This window comes from Tauraco erythrolophus, chromosome 5, assembly GCF_009769465.1.
Source record: "Tauraco erythrolophus isolate bTauEry1 chromosome 5, bTauEry1.pri, whole genome shotgun sequence".
Lineage (NCBI taxonomy): Eukaryota > Metazoa > Chordata > Aves > Musophagiformes > Musophagidae > Tauraco > Tauraco erythrolophus.
The window spans coordinates 33,079,593-33,102,617 of NC_141469.1; the positions used below are offsets into that span (position 1 = coordinate 33,079,593).

At 39.3% G+C, this 23,025-nt stretch overlaps 1 protein-coding gene across 1 annotated transcript in view; it reads right to left on the reverse strand.

Annotated features, from left to right (window-relative positions):
- Window positions 1-8,712: 8,712 nt before the first annotated feature.
- SORCS2 (sortilin related VPS10 domain containing receptor 2) overlaps window positions 8,713-23,025 on the reverse strand; it is a 591,182-nt gene continuing 576,869 nt past the window's right edge. The window contains exons 25-28 of the mRNA XM_086611291.1: window positions 22,269-22,371; window positions 11,293-11,450; window positions 9,076-9,155; window positions 8,713-8,736 (exon numbers count right to left, since the gene is read on the reverse strand). Coding sequence (XP_086467417.1) covers window positions 8,713-8,736; window positions 9,076-9,155; window positions 11,293-11,450; window positions 22,269-22,371 — 365 coding nt within the window. The remainder of the gene's footprint in view (window positions 8,737-9,075; window positions 9,156-11,292; window positions 11,451-22,268; window positions 22,372-23,025) is intronic.

Consider the following 23,025-nt stretch of genomic DNA (forward strand, 5'->3'; position numbering starts at 1 on the left):
AAATCATAGCTTGTCAGTGACAAATAAAAAAGGGACCTGTACTCAAATACCTGGTGTGCATATGAGATGGAAGAGCTCTGTGCTCCTAAAATTAAAATTTCTAGTCACATGTTCAGTAAACTCCAGTGGCTTGTGTTTACCTTCAGGAATACTTTACCAACTCAATTCATCCTCTATAAGCATTATAAAATTACAGCTCATAGAGGGATTCTAGCAAATCACATTTAAGCAGTATAAATCCAAACACAGACCCTATAAAACAACTCTTCTCCCTTGTCTCCCAGCTCCGTGCTGTGCTAAGGAGGAACACGATTAGCAAATGCCCTACAATCATCTCAAAAGCAAACCTACATTGGAGTTACCTCTGAGCGCACATACACGCATCGTGGCTCCTGGGAAGCAACCTCTTTTCCATGCACCTCAAGTGGGAGGCTGCTGTGAGTCAGATCTCTCTTATATCATAGGTAGAAATGCTGATAATTTCGCATATTCCTGGTGCTGCATCAATTTAGACTCATGGTTTAAAGTCTCTGTAGGCAACCAAAAAACCCTGAAAATAGTTGCCATTATGAATTAAAGTAAGCTCCAAGGCTTAAGCAAAACAAAATCAACAACTTTAATGGCCACATCCCACACTGGTGACACTAACTTTCTCCCTGCTTTTCCTTGTTTAGTCTTGTGCTCCCCACCCTCCTGCATCTCTCTCACATACGCTCCCTCTCTAACATAGGCTCTGCCCTCCAAAGATCCCACTGAGCTTTTCAATCATATTCCCACCAACTTCTCCAAGCTTCTCCAACAAGAAGATTCTGCCAAACCTATCTGGTGACTTTGCTTAAACTTACAGTTTATGGAACTTGAAAGCAAGCCGTTTGCCTTGCTTCTACCCATCCCACAAACCTGAAAATCAAATTACTCCTAAGAGGAATGATCTCTGCTCCTCCTCCTCCTCTATTAACAACAGACCCTCTTTACCTCACCCGTTCTGCAGCTCCAGGTTGTAAAAATTTATCTAAAAGGCTAGGACTAGCCTGGGCCTTGGTATTTCCCATGTTGAAATACAAACGCAGCCCAATGGTCTGGCAAGGTGTCTCTGCCCAACCTTGCTGCAATTCTGTACCTGCCAGGTTGAAGGGCTGGTGAAGCAAGCCAGCCCTTGCTGTGCTCCAAGAAACTCATGTAAACATCATCTCTCACCCCCATAACCCAAAATGAGGCAGAAGGAGGCATTTGGGAGATAATGAGTATAGCTGTCTGTCAATTAAATGTATATTTTCCACTACAGACCAACAGCAAGGTCAATATACACGTGGATTAGAGAGGAAAACACTAGTTATTCTTCCAGGGAGTACAACACTAAGCCACATCTCAGACTAGAAGTATGGGCTCTTTGGGACAAGCAGCCTTTCCAGAAGTCCTGGAAAGGCAAAAGAGAAGAGTTCCAGAAAGATTTAGAGAAAATAAGAGCCAAAATTAAAGTGAAAGGATTAAAAGAACCAAAAGTGGGAAAGAAACAGGAAGGATGGACTGCAGTGAGACAAAGCACCAGGAACTACATCAACCCAGATAACACAGCAGAGCTCAGAGGAGAGAAAGAAGAAAAAATGTGGACTGTAGAGAATAGTCATCAGGAGGAGGTGGCAGGCAAGGCAGAGCAACAAACAGCAGCAATAGTGAAAAAGAACAAAAGGACAAAAAGGAGGAGGGAAGAAATGAGGAGAAACAGAACAGAATGGAAATTCAGACAATTTTTTCTATAAAGCGTCACCAATTACTTAGCAAAAAGTTGGAAGCATTAAACAATGCAAGTCACTTCTCTGAAGAGTTCAGCATCTCAAAAGATTAACCTCAAAGAGAGGAGAGTATTTACAAGCAACCGGAGTCAGTGAATTGAGCATCTTCCTATGTTTGTGATGAGATTCTGTAATCTTGACCATTTAAACACCCTTCTGTGAATGTGGCACATGTAAGTTGTGTATTAAAATATTCTCCTTTCGCCTAGTTTTAGCATTTGCAGGCTGCCTATGTGCATGTTGGAGGTTGGGACTAGATGATCTTTAAGGTCCCTTCTAACTCAAACCATTCTATGATTCTCTGTTACTGATGTTTGGCACGTACACTTCTCCTTCTGCACAGTCCTGCCTATTCATAATCCATAAAAAGAATGTCTCAAAACCATGGGGATACAAGTCTGCTGTTTTCCTATATGAGCTGTTCTCATTAAAAAGCATCTCTTTCACCATTTCAGAAAAATTTCCTTTCAAAGTGTTTTAATTAATAAGCAAATGGTGTGAATTAGTACTTTTTTTTTTAATAAAAAGAACAAGCCAATTCTTACCTTTTGATCTGCAAGAGCAGACGCCATCAGTAAGAACTGAATATAAATATCAAAAGTTGGCCAAAATTAGCAACAAATAACACAGAAATATAAGACATGCTAAGAAAGTTATTCGGAACACCTGGCCTTCCTGGTGGTTAATATACTTTTTATACCATTAAAAATTTGTGCAACAAAGGCATATTTTTTAAGTAGTGCCATGTGCCGCTGCATGTATTATTGCTGCCCAACAGGGCTTTACGTCCACTGTACTGCAACAGATCATTGTAAAGATGCAAATTCTACAGAAATTCAGAAACCAAGTCTGATCAATAAAGCTCAAGTGTGTGTAATGCTTTCAAGTGTTGCAAGGAAATAATTTTAAACAGAATTACTCATGTAAGGGAAAGAAACCACTTTTTTCAGGGCTAGTATATGTCACTCCTAAAAGAAAATCAATCTGGAAGGAGAGAGACAAAGACTATGCAATTAAGAACATGTATTTTCAGAGGTACTATTAAAAAATGTGTTTTAATGCAAACCATAACAGCTCTTTGATAAGGATTTTGTTCACTTAGCTATATTGTTGCACTTCTGAGTATGTATTTTTAAGCCTTCCAGTATTTCTTGTCTTAGATACTGTCTTCCAGGAGATCACCTCAGCTACTAGCACATAAACTAGTTCAAAATAGTAATTCTGACAAGCTTTGCATACAGAAAAAAAAAAAGAGTCAAAGAACGAAAATCCTTCATTCAGTCATATATGGTTCCACAATTCATATTTCAAGTAATTTGCTACTCCATTTAACAGGAGAAAAAAGGTCAGTACTGAGGACTTAAACAAATGAGATCTCACATATTAAAAATCATGAAATTAATTTGCTTAATTTCAGCACAAAAAAAGAGAAATTTCTAAGAGGAATGCATTCCTTAGTCTTCACACCACCCTGAAGTATCATTGCATATCCCTATTTCCCTAATGGTATGCATAATCCTCTCTGCTCTATGCAACATACTTGAAAAGAAAGGAAAAATAAAAACTTAGTCTGCACAACATTCCTGTTCAGATTTGTGAAGCGAGCTGTTCTGGTCCATCTCGACATTGAGAAACCTTTCTGCACTCCCTCTGGCTTGAGGTTACAAAATGAATTGGAAGAAAAGCTGCCGAAATGATCAATTGGGTAGAAGGGCTGAATTAGGAAAGAAGATTAAAAAATTAAGAGTGCACAGCTTGACATTTCCCAAAGACTGCAAGGCCAGGCTTTTAATCGCAAAAGCTAACTGGGGGTCTGAGTTATTTCAAACTTTGTCACTTGGATGGTTATAGTCTGAAAATAAGTGAAAAACATTACATATATACTCATGATATGAATAAAAATGCATTTAAATGGCATTGAGAGGGCTAATGCTAAAAGGAAATAAGGGTCATGAAAATATAGACTTAACATTAGGAAAATGGTCTGAGCAGGTCCTATAACTACTTCTAGGCAATGAAATGCTATTCTAATAGAAGTTTTAGAAAGGCTTTCTCAAACTAGTAAGATCAGGCTATATGCCAGGCTCATAAAGAAAGTTGTAGAAGCAATGTGCAGCTGGGACTAGAACACAGAAAATGAGCCAGGAAGCAGCTTTTTGGACAGACTCAGGAGACACGATGAAATTTTGCATCTCAAAAATCGATATTTATAAAGGTAAATGCTTCTAAATTTCTTCCTGGTGAAAAGCCAATATTTTGAGAGAAACGTGTGCTTACTTTCATCTAAAACTCTGAAATAAAAATGAAGATGGAAACAATACAGCGGACTCAATCAATATACAATAACAGCTCCAACTGTCAGGGATTCTGCAATAAAATAAAAATTTTAGTCTTTCTTTTCCCCTGAAGACTCATTAATAAAAAATACAAAACATCATTTTGTAGGAAACATAGGAAAAATCTATGACTGAAATTGTCATCGATTCTATCAACTTTGCAACATTGTATTCAACTTGAAATAACACTATAAATTCAAAGCATATCAGAACCACTGGTTCATCATCAAGTAACTGCAACCAAATGCATGTATTTAATTTCTTAAAAAATAATAAAAATCTCCACTTTTCTTTGAGCATGTATATGTGTAAGGAGGACAGGAACCACTGCAATTCCATTCTACTGACCTCTATTAAAGAGACTGCATGCAGCAGTGGAGTATTCGCACTAAAGGGATGTCTCATTGGACCCAAATCACAGCTAACCATCCTAATGATGTCAGACGAAATCCATCTTGTACTAGGAACTATCAATGGCAAAGCATGGATTTGTTTCTGTCTGTACAGATTTCAGTAATTTAACAAATCATATACTTTATATGAATAAGCACTTTACTCCTCTTTACACTGGTCACTGAAAGCAGAAAACTCATCAAGAAGGGTATAATTCACTGAGAATATCCTAAAACATTTCAGAGAAATTGGATATGAATTGGAGATAACATCATCTTGCCTCAGGCTGGCACCTTCTATTTCTTCGCAGTCATTTCTACCACCCTCTTCTACAGGGTACAAAAACATACATTGGTTTATATTGCTTTTATTTTTGAGAAATTAATTTACGCTGTGTGTGGATTTTCCCTAAATGTTTTCTGAGCATTTCTGAGCACTTTATATGGATGGACCACTCCAAAGCCATATCAAACTTTCAATGTCAAAAGCAAAAGCAAAGATAACAGCTGTAAATCTTGATGGCTTTGTTAGAAGGCTTCAAATCAGTATTGCTTGGAGCACTCCAAAAAGTACAGAGTGTTTTTGAAATTGCAAACACATAAGAGTTTAGGAAGGCCAAAAGATGTAAATGACGCCAATACACCATCAGTTTTCTTGGTTTCAGTATAGCTCAATGTCAATGTTGGTAAGTATCACTGTACCCATTATTACAAGGTTTTTCACCAAAGAACACTGCAGAAAAGTAAGTTTAAGATAATAGTGTGTAACTTAGCAAAATCGCAGCCAATGTTGCAATGCTACCACATAACAATACATTCTAATAACAGTTTTTAAATCAAATAACCTTTTTTTTAACAGTGATGTACGTTTTTCAGATTACGCATTTTTTACATACATAATTGCAGCTGGCTTCAGTAGACTACCTTATATAACAGTGATAATTGCAAGCCAAACAAAGAAAGCAAAACTATTTGTAATTTATGCTCACAAAATTCTTTCACTCTGAAGATCCTGAACAAACAGTAATTAATTTAGCCTCACAATAACCCTGTGAGGTAGGTAATTACTATCAGCCCCATTTTACAGATGGGGAAACTGAGGCACATGCCGGTTAAGTAACTTGTCTAAAGTCTAGGTATAGAATCCAGGTACCTGACAGTCATCTTCTGTTTCTTAGCCATCAAATCACCCTTCCTCACTAACGAATTTAACTGGAATATGTACAAATACTGCATGTGCATGCATGTGTGACTAGCATTTGAGCATAGAAACAACTCTGTGTTTCTGTATATGCATGTATCAGGATTTTAGATATACATAAAGGATAAAATGCTAAGATGTCACAGACATAGTTCAAGGGATTCAAAATCTAGCATTAGTGAGACTTTTAATTGGAAGATAAACTGAGACACTATGAATAGGATGATGGAAATAATATTTTTCTCAGTCTTAAAATAATTGATTTTAAAGTTATTCTTGCATGGAATGAAAGGCTGCCTTTATTATCTGCTGGGTATTATTAATACAGTTACAGTAATACTAATATCTCTTTAGAAAACTGTTTTTAAGACATGACAAACCAACCTCACAGGAGTGCTGCATGAATCAAATTAGCAAGCATCGAAAAACATTATTATAGGCACTATATCGTGCTAAGTGTTAATTAGGGTACCAAGCGATTAAATATTCTACTGTGTTCCAAAAGACTCCTGTTACCAGAGATGTAAATCACCCTGTATTAAACATATAAAAGTAGCTGCTAAAGCATAAATTAGATGTGTGACCTAGTTCCAACAGTGTCCTTTGTCAATCAGACAAACTATGGGAGAACAACCCCAAGCTAGAACCTCCATCCCATCCCTTGTTCATGAGGCTAATCTGCCACTCACCAGCCCTATACAAATAACTCACTTCAGATTTATTTCAGGAACAAGTAAGCTGTTTGCAATACTATTTTATTCTCTGTTTCAGCTCATTTCCACTAGAAAAAGCATCAAGAGCTGGTGAGAAGGGAAAGCCTCTGGTGCAACGATCCCAAGAGTTTCCAATGCACAGCACATTTTGTATTTGCACTTCTCTCAAGAAACCCAAACTCAGATACATATAACGCTTTGGATTTCTACACAGTATAGCATGCAACAGTCAGCTACAGCATTGCTTCTCCGTAAACTGGTTTGCATGGCACTCTACAACTAAATAGGCAGCAATTTTAGAACAATTTTGGAAATTATTTTCCTGAGCAGTTTGCGAGCACTTTTTCAGAATCTCCACTTTAACTTTTTCACCTAGTTCCTTACAGTAAGTTTATAATCTAGATTTTCTTGTGCTTTACACATACATCCTGTGGGATTTGCGAGAGCCTACAGTACTACACTGAATTATTACGTCCCAGTCCATTGCGTTTGATGACAATATGCTCTAGGATATCCAAAGCTACATGGAAGAATAACTCCAATGCATACGATAATTTTAAGACAGTTCTCTTCTGTCTTACCAGCATTCATTATTTTCTGGTTGTTTATTCAGAAAGATGTAGTTAGCTATCTGTATCCTCCTTAAGCAGGGTGGTGTGCAAGCTTGCCACTAGTGTCAGTATGACATTCAGTGAGTAAAAAGCTATTTATTCTCTACTGAAGGCAAAAAGTGAAGAAAATATACAGGTTTCTGACAGAAGCATCCTAATTCCAGGCAGCTGTGACTCATAGGATGCCAGATGCTTAAACTCATCGCACCACAGTCCATTTCCTACACGGCTCCATAAACCACAGGGAAAAGACCAGCGAGGTGTGGATTCACCCCACTGCCACTCCCTCGGGATGCAGAGGTTGGGACTAGGAAACTTTGACCCAACTCACAAAGTTGGGATTAGGAAACTCTGACCTGACTCACCAGCCTTTCTGCAGGCAGCTCCTTCAGAAGCCCCACCGCCCTCCCTGCGGGAATGAGGACCAGCGGTGGTAGGGACTGAGTGACACCCTGTGGTGATGGAAAGGAAACACGAACCCCTAAAGCACAGCCCATCCTCCCCATGGCCCTCTGGATTGTCAAGCCAACCCCAGCAGAAAAGGTCAGGTAAGATTTTGCCCACCTCTGCCTGCAAAGGCAAACAGCCAGGGAAAATCCCAAAGAGGGATGTGAGTGGATAGGCGATGGCGGTGTGGTACCCAGCCCTGCCCGGAGGAGAGCTCTGACCTACCCATCACCTCTGTCCTCATAGGAAGTTTTAAAAAAATAACCATACAAAGAACGTGACTTAAAAGAGGTATTTACACTCTCTGGAAATTTAAAAAGAGGCCACCAGCACGGGGTTTTGCAGGATAACTCATCCGGCAGCTGCCATCATCCTAGACGTGCTCGCTCAGGAGACAAGAAGAGAGCAACTGAAATGACTGTCCACAAGTGAAGGCACCTGGTCTGGAAATAGCATCAAGCTGGTGTTTTTCTTTCACACAGGGTGGGACTGGGGGAGATACTGGTGCTGATGGTTTGTCAGGACTTGCTACGCTTACAAGAGCATTATCCTATATTATGAGATATCTTAATTAACACTTTACTTCCTTTAATCCACAGGAGGGCCTAAGCCTAAATTCATTAGATTGTCTCACACGTGTTTAAGTTAAGAGCTTGTATCAACTAGGAGTGCATGTGTCTCCTTGCTCAGTCCTCTCGCAGTACAGAAACACTTGGCCTCCTAAAAAAAAAAATGTCATTGTGATCAACCAACCATCTGTTCTGGTCTGGTCGCTTGTGTAAAAATCACCTTTTTGGGCTGAAGAGTCCCAGCCCTCCGCTGAATACCTCAATTAAAAATATAATTAAAAAGTTACAGTCAATCCTTCTAAAAATAAACATAAAGAACTAGAGCATATACAGAAAAGCAATAAGGTGGCATTGAAGGTGCCTAGGGCTACAAATTTGCTACCATAGTTTGAGTTTCAATCGTAACGAGTTCCCAGGCCATAGAGTGAACACAAGACGTATTGTCCTTCTCCCTCAGTAACTGATGACGGACGCTTTTTTCCATGGGACTGATAAGAAATCTCCTCTCCACCAGCATTTACAGCCGTATTTGCAATTTTGTGACATCACCAGGGAAAAATAAAACGATACAGAGAAGAGTCTTTCGGTTTTTGTGTTCAGCTGTAAATATCAGCTAACCAGGTAACTGTGCATCTCTCTGGAGTTGATGCTCAAAACCACGCCTGAGTGATTGCCTGTGAAAATATAGAAACAAAAGGCCAGCATTAGTGTATTTCAGGCACTTCACAATAAATCCCCCTTTTATTGCTGGGACAAGTCAATCGCATAAAGAGAGTGTCTTTATCAAATAACAGATCAGGTGAAGGTTGGTGCAACAGCTCCGTGTACCTACAGCATACTTTCGCGCAATGTTTTTGCTCATGGTGGTGGATTTGTGGAGAATTCCTAGGGTTTCTATCCCAGTGACAGCATAAGTTGGTTCTCTTTGTGGCTTACAAAGGTGTAGTTGTCTCGAGGGGTGCATGTGAGGGAGGAGAATGGAACCTGAGGCGTCCATTCGACATGCCACTGACCTGGGACTGGACACTGACCGGCATCAGCAATAAGGGAACTCTGTAGCTGTTCAAGTTGCCACTTCTCCCAGAAGGAGTCACTGCAAGGTAATGGTGTTGAGGAGTCCCAAGGTGGGGGTTGCGATAAAGTAGGCAACATAAAATATATAGAAAACAAAAAAAGTGGATGGGTGAGTCTGGAAATACTGTACTGTGGAAATTCAAAAGTTATGAGAAGAGAGAACAAACAGAAACTCAGGCCTGTAACTCCCTGCTGTGCACGGAGCGGAGGCTGCTCCTGACATCTCCCAACAGCGAGGGAGAAAGCTTACCAGAACTAGAAGGGATCTCCATAGCATAGGAACCTTCTGCAAATAACGTTGTAAAACAGTATTTCATATAAAGCAGGGATTATAACATGTTTCATACTCTAGCCAGATAAAATAGAGGAGTTTCATTAACAGGAATATTTTCTTGGCAGTACTGAGCGATACTGGAGCTAGTGGAAAGTATTGCAAGTAACGAAACAGTACAGCGAGCAGCAGCATAGTTTTATGTCTTAAATAAAGTCTTGTGTCTAAAAGCTGTACAGTAGCTGACAAACACGAATTATTATGACCCACAGAAATGAACTCTTTACACTCCACTGGAAATGCTGCTGGTATTGACAACCTGGCAGGTGCACAAATCACCTCCAGATCTGCATTTGCTAACTGCTTTAAGTTTCACATCAAAACATCATGATCTTGCACTCTTTAACTCTAATAATGCTCTGCCCAGATACAAGAATTCTTTTTTTTTTTTTCTGATAAGGAGTATGGTGTGAGTAGAGATTATTTCTGAATGTGTTACAAATCAGGGTAGCGTTTCTTTGTTCCAGCATCCCAAGCTGCCTTATATAAATAGGCCATAAGGGATTTTCTACCATTAAAAGAAATTATGCTTTTGTACATTACTAGAGGTGTTTGAATGCTCCACTTTTACAGTCATGTCTGCAAGGACTTTTTTGGCATTCAGTCTTCTCCCCTAAAGACCCTGGAGATGAGGTGATCAAACAATTTTAACACAGACTTTCTTTTTCCAGGGTTGTCTTCGGAACTAGCTCCAGTAGAGTCAGGAGCGCAATTGAGGTTGTCTTGCAAAGCCTGAATGAAAACACCGTGATGCTCATACACAAAAGTTGTCAAAGAAAAGACAGAAATACACAAAGCAAAGCAGGAGGCTGGATTCTCCCCTTGTGCTCAAAGCTAACACCTCCAGGAATCTAGCAGCAGCACACAGTTCAGCAAATGAAAATAAAGACATCGACAACAAATAATAAAGGTGAAACCCGAGATAAAGAAATCGCTCCTCTGCCAAAATTCTGTTCTTCCCCAGGCTACCTCAGGTGCGGCTGAAACACATCCTTTTCTGTGCGTTCATGGAGACATTATAGTTGCCTGTAATACACCATGAATCTACTGCTACAAATCCCAAAGGCTTTGAGTTATCTGATTTATTTTCATAAAATGTGTAAAAATGGAACTGGGGAGCTTTTTCCATTGTCCTACACTTTTCAGACTGTGACCTGAAAGCAGTCTGAATGCAACGGTAAATTTTACAAGCAATGAACTTTAGAGATCAGCACTCCATGTTACATTAAAAATAGCCACAGGGTGCCAGGATATACATTTCCACCTGACACTGAAATCATTTGCACCGAGGTATGCACAGAAAGTTTCCCTCATGGGTTCCTCACGACCACCTCATGAATACCAGCAAGTTACCAGCTAAAATAAGGAAGAATCATGATTCTTTTTATACAGGAATAAATTTAATGTTTCTAATCATGAAAACTTTAAATGCCACTGGAATATGATGGCAAATATAGCAATGGATTTAGATACAATCCATCTGAAATCATGGAAGCATTGATTCTACAAATCCTCCTGTCCTAAACTCCATTTTCCACTAATACAGGGGATTACTGAGTTAATTCAAATGCTACCTATTATATCCTATTCTGCCAGTACATCAAACTGTACTATCTCTGTACTCATGCTCTATATAGCATGTCATCCATACATTAGCCTGTATCACAAGCAAGCCAAAAGAAGATAACTGAGATAATCCTTTGTTAGTGGTGTACTATTTTCTTCCTCCTGAGTCTGAGTAGAAAATGAAAAAAGCTAAAATAAAAACAAACATAAACTAAAAATCAATGACTTAAGAAAATTTATAAACTAAAAATGAAGTTACCTCTTGCGTTACCTAGCGTTTGAGAGTCCAGATCATCATCAATAAACTCCTCACCCTGGATGATGTTCTGGGTGTCCTCACTATGATTAACAGGGCTTGTCATCTCCTGCTCTTTTTCGTTGTGCATCTGGGCGTAGACATTTCTGCCTGGCAGTTTCCTAAATTAAACAAGGAGAAAAAGTCTTGTGATGGAGTTCCTTCATGTCGCACACACACTGGCATCAGAGCAGAGCTCCAACAGTGCAAAGTTGTACCGGAATCACAAAATAGCACCAATCCCACCCTTCCTTAATTTTCTGTTACAAAACAACTGGTTTGTAACAAGTTATAAGTTGTTAACAACTTAAAGTCATCAACTCCTTACCCACTGTCACAGTTTTATGTAACTGCCTTATCACGATGTTCATATCAATGTAATAATTAAGCATCAATTTCTTGGCTAAGATTGACAGACAATGAACAATACTAAAAAACCAAAAATATTAAACCCACATAAACGCTATTTTTAAGAACTTGAGCAATAAAAAGGCCCAATAGGCATTCATTCCTTGTTCCAAGTGTCTTCACAAACATTAAGGTGGGTCACAACCATCATCTCTTGTGAGACCCCACCTGGAGTACCACGTTCAGCTCTGGGGACCCCAACGTAAGAGAGACATGGACCTGCTTGAGCGAGTCCAGAGGAGGGCCACAAAGATCATCAGAGAGCTGGAACACTTTCCCTGTGAGGACAGGCTGAGAGAATTGGGGTTGTTTAGCCTGGAGAAGATAAAGCTGTGGCAAGACCTTCTAGCAGCCTTCCAATACTTAAAAGGGGCCTACAGGAACGATGGGGAGGGACTCTTGATCAGAGAGTGTAGTGACAGGACGAGGAGTAACGGGTTTAAACTGAAAGAGGCTAGATTTCTATTAGATCTAAGGAAGAAATTTTTTATTGTGAGGATGCTGAGAGAGGTTTCTCAGAGAAGTTGTGGCTGCCCCATCCCTCGAAGGGTTCAAGGCCAGGTTGGATGAGCCTTTGAGCAAGCTTATCTAGTGGAAGGTTCCCTGCCCATGGCAGGGAGGTTGAAACCAGATTTCCCTTCCAACCCAAACCATTCTATGATACTACGATCACATTTCCCTGGAGAGGTGGGCTGACACTGAAGGTGAGTGATAGCATCACATAGCACTCTGACGCTTCATCACAGCAGAGGAGAAAGAAATAAGAGATATCCAGAAGACAGGGCATGGAAAGGGAGCAAAGAGTGAAGAAACAGGAGGCCAGGAGCAAGGGGCAAGGAGTAAGGAAGTAAACAAGCATTGATAAGGGCAAATAAGAAAACAGGAGAGGTTACTGAAGTTAAGCAGGCAGCACTCAAGGAGACAGAGTGTAAAGCTCAGCCCAGGACTACTGGGATTTGCTGAACTAGACAAAACTATCTATAGCAGACAGAATTTAACTCATTCATTCTGATTTGAATCTAGAAAAACAAAAAGCATGTTATTAAATGGCTCCTTCAGCTCTGATGGACAATTAGCACCATGGCTAGGCCTGCAAAGCTTAAGAGTAAGTCTAGATAAAGAGTTCCTAACTAGATTAACTTGATTTAGACTTTGTAAAGTCAAAGGGAATAATCAGGCATTTCTGACTTTTGCAACAGAATTTACGGTTTCAACATTTCTACAGAGCCATGCCCTTTGCTGTAGTGGCACTCACCGTAACCTGCCTGGACACACAAGGACATCCTTTCCTACGCACCAAGCAGACACTTCTGATTAAAGAGTTGCAGGTTGTGAGCTCCGTTTCCTACACTGCAAGAAACACCTTGATCAGCTTGACAGCAGATCATGGCTGCCGAAGTCTGTGCTTAAACACAGATTATTGCAACAGGCAGACAACGAGAAGAAAAGAGAAAATGAGGTTGGACTGCCAAGGTTAATCTGCAGTTTCTGCTGAGCTCCTTTAGACAGAGAAAAGCTAGAAAAAGTAACACTAATTTTTAGGCATGTCTCTAAAAACTATCATCTTCTACTCCGTGTTCTGGCAGTAATATGAAAGCTAGATAAATACACAGGTTGCTCTGTTTTCTCTAGGCTTTTGAAGATGACCTGTCTTTAAATGTAATTTCAGAAGAAAGGTTATTTGCCAGTTGGTACCATCTTAGTTTGAGATAAAAGTTACTGCAGCAAACTATTTTGAACAGCACCTTTCATTGCATCGAAGTAATTATAATAAATAGAAATTGCTAACAATGAAAGATGACTGAAGAGGATCTCCTCTTTTTAATCCAAACTATCCAAGAGGTGGATTGCATCCTATATACATATATATCTACACCCAGACACACACCTCTGTACGGGTATATGTATACATACACACATGCAAAATTGTATATATAAAAATTAGGTATTTTATCTCATTATTTATAAGCAGCACAAAGAAAGGAAACTGATTGCTCTTGCTCTTTTCCATACATCAGTGAGAATGGAGTAAATAAAGCACCAGACTAACCAAATGCAAAGGACAAGGATGGAAATAAGGTCTGATAGCACAACGCTGTGCTACTATGACCACTTCAACAGGTCCAAGGGCTTCTCCAACACAAACATACATATAAAGCCAAGCCCTGCATCACTCTCCTCCCATTAACTGGATAAAAAATACATGTTGAAAGGGGGAAGGACACTCCTCATTACCAAAACAAATACATTTGGTAATTAATTTTGACTTTTATTCTCTAGGGCCAGTAACTCCGAACTGTTTTTAATGTGTCTGCTAATGAAACCGGTGATGCAGAAAACAATATCCCTCTCAATCAGACCTGCATCGAAGCTGTCAAATTGCTCACTTTCAGTCCACTGCCAAAACCCCAAGGGAAACAAAACCCAGAAGAATGTCTTTGCACTGTATCTGCAGAATTAGCACAGATGTTTCTGCAATAATTAGGGGACCTTCTCAAAACTGTATTTCTGACAGATTGTTTAAGTATCAATGGCATTATCAAAATATTTTTGACATATTAAATATGTTATCCATCTCAAACCCATACGGAACATCAGACCTTTGCGGTTAGGTAAAGGGAGCAGAGCTGCTAGTCTAACTGCTGTCTACCCAGGCTGAAGGACCTGTCTGAAACCAGGTCAACAAGGTGTGTCCTTTGGTGTAAATCCTGAAGCTTCAACACACGACTCTGGTACAACTTACTAGTTAGAGATCACCATAATCACAACAAATGCTATTAAACATATTAAAGGGTTCCTGAATGCAGAAACCTCACGACTTCACAAATAACCATTAAACGTATTGTTGTTCAGAGTACTTTATGGGTTATGGATAAAAGGAGAAAAGGCGTAAGCTGTTATTTTTCACTCACCTAAACCTCATGAACCCAACCCTGCTAAGTATAGATCCTTTGTGGAAGGTATAAAGTTGAGGTACTCAGTGACGCTTCTGTACTTTCCTTTGCTCCTCACACTTAAAGAGAAAAGCATCTTAGATTGCAACACAGAGTATGGATGGGAGGAAGGAGAATATTACAGGTCTTGTGAAGGTATACGTGGTAGGCATTTGACCTTTTATACATTATAGAGATCTTTACGTGGTTCATATTGGTTCAGTTTTACAAGGAAGAGACTCAACCAGACTGAAGAAAACAACAGACCAAGGCTTTTCAAGAGGCATTTTTAACACATGTGCCAGATCTCTTTATAAGAGACAACTGCACTGTGGGATTAAACAGGATGTGGATCCCGAAACCTTGCTAAAGATAGGCCTGATTCTGACAATTTTCTAGTTGCTCCTTGCTGCTCTAACACGTAGGAAGGAAGCTGCTACCCCTAATTATACAGAGAAAAACCCTTGTGTACCCTGATGTGCTTTGCTCTTCTTAAGGAAGCAATTTATGTTGAGTCCAATGTAACTGTTTGAAGCAGGCAGAGCTGAAATGCTTGGGTCGACATAAAAGACTACTGTGAAAACATGACAAGACATGAAATTTGACCCAAGAGATTTATATCAGCAATATGAAAATTGAAACCACATTTTGAAGAACAGAGAAAAAGATTATGCAATAGTTTCTTTTGAGGGTTTACTCTTCAGCTGCAAAATGCATGTGCTTCCCATCCATCACTGGAGACAATTACCTCTGCTGAGCAGTACTCCATGGTTTACATTCTTAGTTCCTTTTTTTTGCTCTGTAGCATTTTATTTCAATCATGAAGAAGAAGAAAAATTCATTCCCACTTTGAGGACCATGAAAATATGAACCGGAGACTAAATTCTGCACAGAACTACTAATGAACATCACAGCATACAGCTTTCACCAAGCTTTCCAGGTCCCGTACCTTTTAGAATATATCCCAGAAAGCATTTTTTTTCCTCCCTATATTCACAAACTCTAATCGGTTCATACCCGTAACTGCTTGCACTTAAAAATATTCAGCAGTAAGGAGCAGCAGGAGGGGGATGAGATATTGATTCCCACTCATTTAAACTGTCTAGTTTATCTGGCTTTCAATTCCTTCCTTGTGGAGCCAACATTCATTGGCCTTTATGCAACTGCATTTATTTTCCAGAGGCTTGATTAAGATTCTGTTTAGTATAAAAAATAGGAACATATTCACATGGCAAAGGATATGGAATAATGTAGCATTCTTTTGGAACTTAAACAAAACTAACAATAATAATAATCCATTAAAAAGGATACTTTATTGTGGTATTGGCTTTATTATGTTTGGATTAATGTTCAGATGACTGACTTCTTTGTGCTTTAAGGCACTCCTGATTTAGTTGCCTCTCTCATTTCAGAAATCTTTCCTACATACTATTACTTTGATTTCTGAGGAAGTTTTTATGAAATATTACGGATCATTAAATTAGCTCCTGTTTTTTATAACTAAATGGCATGGATTGGGACTAAACTTGCTCTCATGGAACATAAAAGTAGTATAAGCAAGGTGGGGGAAAAAGATAGCTTTTCTTCAGAGACTGAAAATGAGATGGTCAATGAGGCAGAAAGATAACACAGTTCGGCTCCAGATTGTGGAAATGACCCAGGAGGAGGTTCATTTACCAAAAGTGGTACTTGATAGTAGTGGAGAAAAAAAGAAATACACACAACATGGTATAAATTTGGCTGAAGTAGATTCACGGCGATTTGTGAAAACAATGTATGCAGGTTTAAGTACACTGGCAGTAGTTTGGATACAAATTAAAAGACAAAGATTTTCACACTCTCTTAGAGAATTGAATTTGCTACTATTAACCAGGTGAAATACCTAAGCAGAAAAGCCAGCTACTTGCTCTGGTTTGGCTACTCTAAATACCCTGTTGTTATACAGAAGTAAAAAATAAGAAAAGGATGATTTCAGATCTTCCACTAGTAACATGATAATTACATGGCAGCTTTGATGTGGCTAAAACACAATTTTCCTTTCCTCCATTTTGCCTCGTGCAGACAGTGCTATTTGCCTGCTCTGTGCTGTTGCCCAAGACCCCACACCAAAGAAACTTGCTCTGAAAGGATGAAGAAATCTCTGGATGACAACTTGAAACCCACTGTCCTAGTTTCAAACGGATTGGAAGAAGTATGTTTTTACTAAATCAAATTCAGTAAAGATGGGATGGTATAGAAAAAAAAATATAGGCAGGTCACAGATCTGCATTAAAAAACAGACCTGATTTCTCAAAAATATCTTCCAGCTGCTTCATATTGTTCTGGTCAAGAGAAACAGCTGCAGTTCATTTTACCTGGATGCTTAAACAACTGAAGCGTACTAGTGAGTATTGTAACATATTGTTTGCTTGAGGCATCAAATCAGTGATTTCCATACTCAGAAAGTAAAAGCAAAGAAAAGGCAAATCATTCTTGGCTTGCCCACCATCCATGTTCATTGTCTGCACTGCCTCTTGTGCCACAGCCACAGTCAGATTTAGCAGCTGCAATATTACCTCTTGCTTCTTATTGTCATCCAGAAAATTTTCCCCAAAACTATCTAAACTAATCTTTGTTTATTAGTGGGATACAACTAGAATTTGTTTTTAAAACTATCAACACTTATCATTTAAAAGTTACTTGTCATTTACTGGGTAAAAACAGTCCTAATCTGAACTTCTTGCCTACTCCGATCGCAAAGGTCAAAACCCCACATGCCTCAAGACTTTTTGATTTTCTATTTTTTTTTCTCTAAAGCAACTAATCCCTTTCAGGACTGCCAGGATTCGCTCCATGAGCTTCGAGGACTCCAGCACCAGTTTTTCTAGCACATGTTCCTGGACAGAAGTGGCTGGGTACACAAATAGGCCATTAGGTAAATTGGAGCAGGGAGAAGAAATGATAAATTCTTGCAACTTTACTTTATATGAGAACAGAGGGCAGCAGCCATCTTAGTGTTTAAGTGTGTGGGATTAGGGTATATGAAAAATGATTTAACTTCCAGTCACCTAATGATTAACTAGACAGTCATGACAGCTCTGATTATCCAGCAGACTCTACAATTTTAGTTTTGATTAGAGTAGTGGGGAATAATACAATTTTAATCTTTTCTTTTTAATGGGCATTCTTTCAGGAGTGATGAGCCTATGTTGGTTTTCACTATGCATATAACTAATCAGCAAAAATCCCACTACCTCTGTATGATTCTGCCTCTGTTTTTCCCTTACCCCCCTACTTAAATCGGATATAATACTCTGTTTTCTGCATATGAGGCATCTGTTTTCTGCATATGAGGTATCTGACACAGAATCTTACGCAAGACTCTTATTTTTAGATTACTGCTCTACCTCAAACTAATTTTGTGAGATTTATTCTTGCAAGGGACACCGATTTTTAGCGCTGGGTATTGCAGTTTTCAAAAAAAGGCAGATCAAACAGGAGCAGCAAGTTTCATCACAGCTGTCCTGATTGCCCTGAAAGATTCATGAAAAGGAGGTATTGGATTAGTCCCTGATGTCTTGTCAACACTGTCTCTCATCTTGCAATTCTGTCTGACAAAAATGAGCATAAATTAAGATTTGAGTTCTTACAATGTGAACTTCAGAGCTAATCCGGGCAGGGAGGGCAGTGACACGCCTGGGGACAAGGGGCCTCGGCACTTAGGAACCATCAGGCCGTTTGGACAGGTTTCTCTATTTTTCTATGGTAGTTGTTCTACGGTCTACAAGGAAGTCCACTATTTCCTCTACTTTTCATCACAAGTCCCGCCCAGTGCCTCTGCTCATAGCAAATGGATGAAATGCTCTCGTGTACGAAGCTGTAACCTCGCTGCCAATCCAGTCACCGTTTTACCTGCAAGTCAGTCTTTTCATCTTGCATCTTTCCAGGTACCAAACTTAACCTTAAGTAAAGAACTTTAACTTTTTTGGGTTAAAAACTGGCTGGACGGCCGGGCCCAAAGAGTGGTGGTAAATGGGGCTAAATCCGGCTGGAGGCCGGTCACCAGTGGGGTTCCCCAGAGCTCAGTGCTGGGTCCAGTTCTGTTTAACATCTTTATCAATGACCTGGATGAGGGGATTGAATGTACCCTCAGTAAGTTTGCGGACAACACCAAGCTGGGAGGCTGTGTCGATCTGCTCGAGGGTAGGGAGGCCCTTCAGAGGGGTTTGAACAGACTGGATCGTTGGGCTGAGGCCAATGGCATGAGCTTTAATAAGGCCAAGTGCAGAGTCCTTCACTTGGGGTATAAAAACCCCAAGCATCGCTATAGGCTCGGGGAAGAGTGGCTGGAGAGCTGCCTGGCGGAGAAGGACCTGGGGGTGTTGGTTGACTACCGGCTTGATATGAGCCAGCAGTGTGCCCAGGTGGCCAAAAAGGCCAATGGGATACTGGCATGTATTAAGAATAGTGTGACCAGCAGGAATAGGGAAGTGATCCTGCCCCTGTACTCGGCACTGGTGAGGCCGCACCTGGAATATTGTGTCCAGTTTTGGGCCCCTCGCTTTAAGAGAGATATTGAGCTCCTGGAGCGGGTCCAGAGAAGGGCGAATAAACTGGTCAAGGGGCTGGAAAATAAAACTTATGAGGAGCGGCTGAGGGAGTTGGGGCTGTTTAGCCTGGAGAAGAGGAGGCTGAGGGGAGACCTGATTACAGCCTACAAATGCTTGAGAAGGGATGGTGGGGAGGTGGGGGAAGGGCTCTTTACATTAGTGATGGGTGATAGAACAAGAGGAAATGGGTATAAGCTTTCTCAGGGGAGATTCAGGTTGGATGTTAGGAAGTATTTCTTCTCTGAAAGGGTTGTCAGCCACTGGAATAGGCTGCCCAGGGAGGTGGTTGAGTCCCCATCCCTGGATGTGTTTAAGAATAGGGTGGATGATCTACCTAGCAATATGGTTTAATGGGGATTAGGGATGGTTGGACTCCATGATCTCTAAGGTCTTTTCCAACCTAGAAATCTGTGAATCTATGAATCTATGAACTGTCCTTTGGGTCAGCAAAGGAAGAGAAAGAGAGAGAGAATAGTCCAAGGCATGTCCATGTCATGTTTTGCAGGCCGCCTGCTTTGTTTGTGCCCTGATGCCAACTGGAAGTCTTATAGACTCAATCAGTGTAGTGATAAAACCAAGATTAATAAACCTTTGTCTGACTTGGGAGGCAAAAAGGAGTTTTAATGCTTTTCCAGTGGGAACATCTGACTATCAACTTACATAAATGAAAGGAAAGCACCACCAAATGTCTTCCATCTCCTCCTTAATTTTGTGAATTATATGTAAAAATTATGGACAGTATCAATATTTCAACACTTTATACATGTCTGTAATTTCTATGTGGAAATAATTCATATTTATATTTGCATGTGTTGTCTGAGTTACCATAAAGCACAGAAAGTGTTGTTCTGCTGAAATTATCTCCTAATATTGAACAATTTTTGTTGCCTATGTAATTCTTTCAGCAAATTAATTTTTAATATAGAGGCATGAAATATTGACAAGCTGCCGTTGTGCATTACAACCTGTAACCTTTATATCTATAAAGGACACTCAGTTTCATAGTCTCAGTCCCTATGGACCAGTTTGTAAACTTACATACTCACTGTACTGACTTTAAAGGGACTATACTTACAAGTAAGTACTCCATGGGGATCCAGCAACTCACCATCCATCTTTATAAATACAGAAAAGTTTTTTTTTTTTTTTCTCATTTTAAAGGGATTAAAGATTTGGGTGGGAGATGAGCTCATAGAGAACACATAAGGAAAAAGTGTTTTTTTTCAATATAGCACCGATTAGGTGCACTCAATGTTCTCTGAAGATCAAATTGCAGATGAAGGATGCAACCAAAAAAAATAGTTATCTTGGAAAAGCTTAGCAGGAATATTTAAAAATAATTCTGTCAAATATCTCAGAAACAGATATCATGCGGACTAAAATTGAATCCTACTGCATGGTCATTCATCAATGCCAACAGCAGTTTTCGAGCTACTGAGAAACATTTGAATATATCTCACAATTCTCACTCGCACCTAAATTAAATCCTCAGAAAATTTAAATGCAAATGATTTTCATGAATTCTATACAGAAGTATGAGAGACATTACAGTTCGAAATTTGCAAATTGTACTGTAGTTTCCTCCTTTATAAAAGCTCTATTCATAAAGTGATGCTTCATTGGGCATTTTAGAAAGAACTCAAGGAAAATAATTTTTTTCTTCCTTTCTTTAATATTTTATACTTCTTTTGCCATGCAGTAATTGTGTCTGTTATTTAATTGTTCTCATTTAAGAGCTAATAAAAGATATAAATCATACAGCTTTCGAAAGATGTCGCAAGCAAGTTTTATGATCCCACACTACAAACAGCAAATCCTCCATGTATTGCTACTGAAATAATATAATTACATCACATCAACCATTTTTATGCTTTCCTTTGCTTCAGGCACCTAAAATAACGACATGGATTTTTATTCAGTTGTAGACGGTCTGATACAGCACTCTGTGCTTTGTCCTTTAGAGCAATCAGCCACTACAAGCTCTAAGAAACCTAGGTGCAGTGGTGAGAAAATGAAGAGATTCTTGGAAAAAAGAGTTTTTCTTTATTGATTTAAAACATCTTTTCTAAACAAACTATTACTTAAATGTTATCTACGCTATTGCTATCACGAACTCAGCATCGCACCTATTTCTATAAACTTATGTTTATTTCAAATAAAAATCAATCTTTAAAGACTGAGACAAATCAATAGGAATCCCCACTGAGTAAAGACATCAGGATTTGATGATGATGAAGGCTTGTTTCCAGTATGCACAAATCTAATAGCTTCTAAATGCCTCAGAGAGAGAAAAATAACAAGAGCATAGCCAATGTCATCAACACAAACATATCAGCAAGATCAAAATTTGTTAAATTGCATGGCCCCCTAGTAGCTACGATTAAAATAAATTGTAGACTGAAAACTCTTCAGACCATCAAAAGCTGGCATGGCATCCCCTGTCAATTTTGAGACCATGTCTCTCATAAAGGCCACTTTCAGAATTATTTCTCCCTTCAACACAATCTAGTATCAAATTAACACTAATCTATTTCCAACACTCAGTCTATGTGGCATTGCCCCAGCAATTAAAATGTAATGTGTGCAAAGAGAAACTCCAGAGTGCTACAGGTTTTGCTAAAACTACTTTTTTAAGCAAATCAGCATTGCAGATGCGCTCTTGTCCCGATAGCTTTAGTTTATGAATAACTGCTAGGAGCAATGAGGTAGGAATTAATCAGGAATAATATTTTAGCTCAGCTCTCTTTCTTGATGATATTATTTAGACAAGCTGAACGAACTCTCCATACTTCACATATTGCTGCTATTTATCTTGGAAAACAGCAAGTGAAAACAAGCATCAGTGCAGTATCTTGATGTCTGAAAAGTTCAGAAAAACACAATTTTCAAAGCGGTGAACTTTTTGCAATTCTTCAAGAAATCTCCTTTTCAAATAACAAACTCTGTTTTGCTGATTGGTGGACAAATCTAATTCTTTAAACATATATGTTGTTGATTAAGCTTTACTTGCCTTTTGAACTTGTAGAGGATGAAAGCCCCAACTGCGACTAGACAGATAACAAAGAGAACCACAATAGCCCAGTAACCACTGCTTCCTCCAATCCTCTGAGAGTCTGAAATACAGAATAAAACAACAGCTTAGCACACTCTCTTTAAGATCAGTCACATTCTTGGGCTTTGTTTTCTATCTAATTGTCAGGCCAAAACCATTTTTTGTTACTTCTGTAACCTCTTCTTTTCACTCCATCTGTAGCTTCTTCAATAAGGCAATAATATGAAATTAATTTGTGACTTGCGACTGAAGGACAAAGGACCAATTAAAAAAAAAAGAAAAAAACAACAAAACAAAACTCTGAAGATTTAATAATTTGCATACTCACTGGGATTTTTTTCTGGGAACCTAAAGTTATCATAGGAAATGATCACATGCCCTAAGCACATGCATGGCAAAAGCAGGGCTGTATTAATTTCACAGATGGAGAAACTAAGGCTCTGAACAAAAAATAAACTCATCAAGGTTGTACGCTGGTAAAGGCTGGAATGAACATGGGCTTCTTTCAATCCCAGCCTTTCGTGCTGGCTAACAAATGTTAGCCCTTTAAACCAGACAAGGTACCACAGCAAAACTGTAGCACGATTCTACATTAGAGACTAGATAAAAGAGCTTTCTCTCCTACAGAGAACTGACAGATAAAATATCGCACCAGTATTTACATAAATTGATTGGGGTCAGCTAAGCTGTTCTCCCACAACACACTGGAACAAGA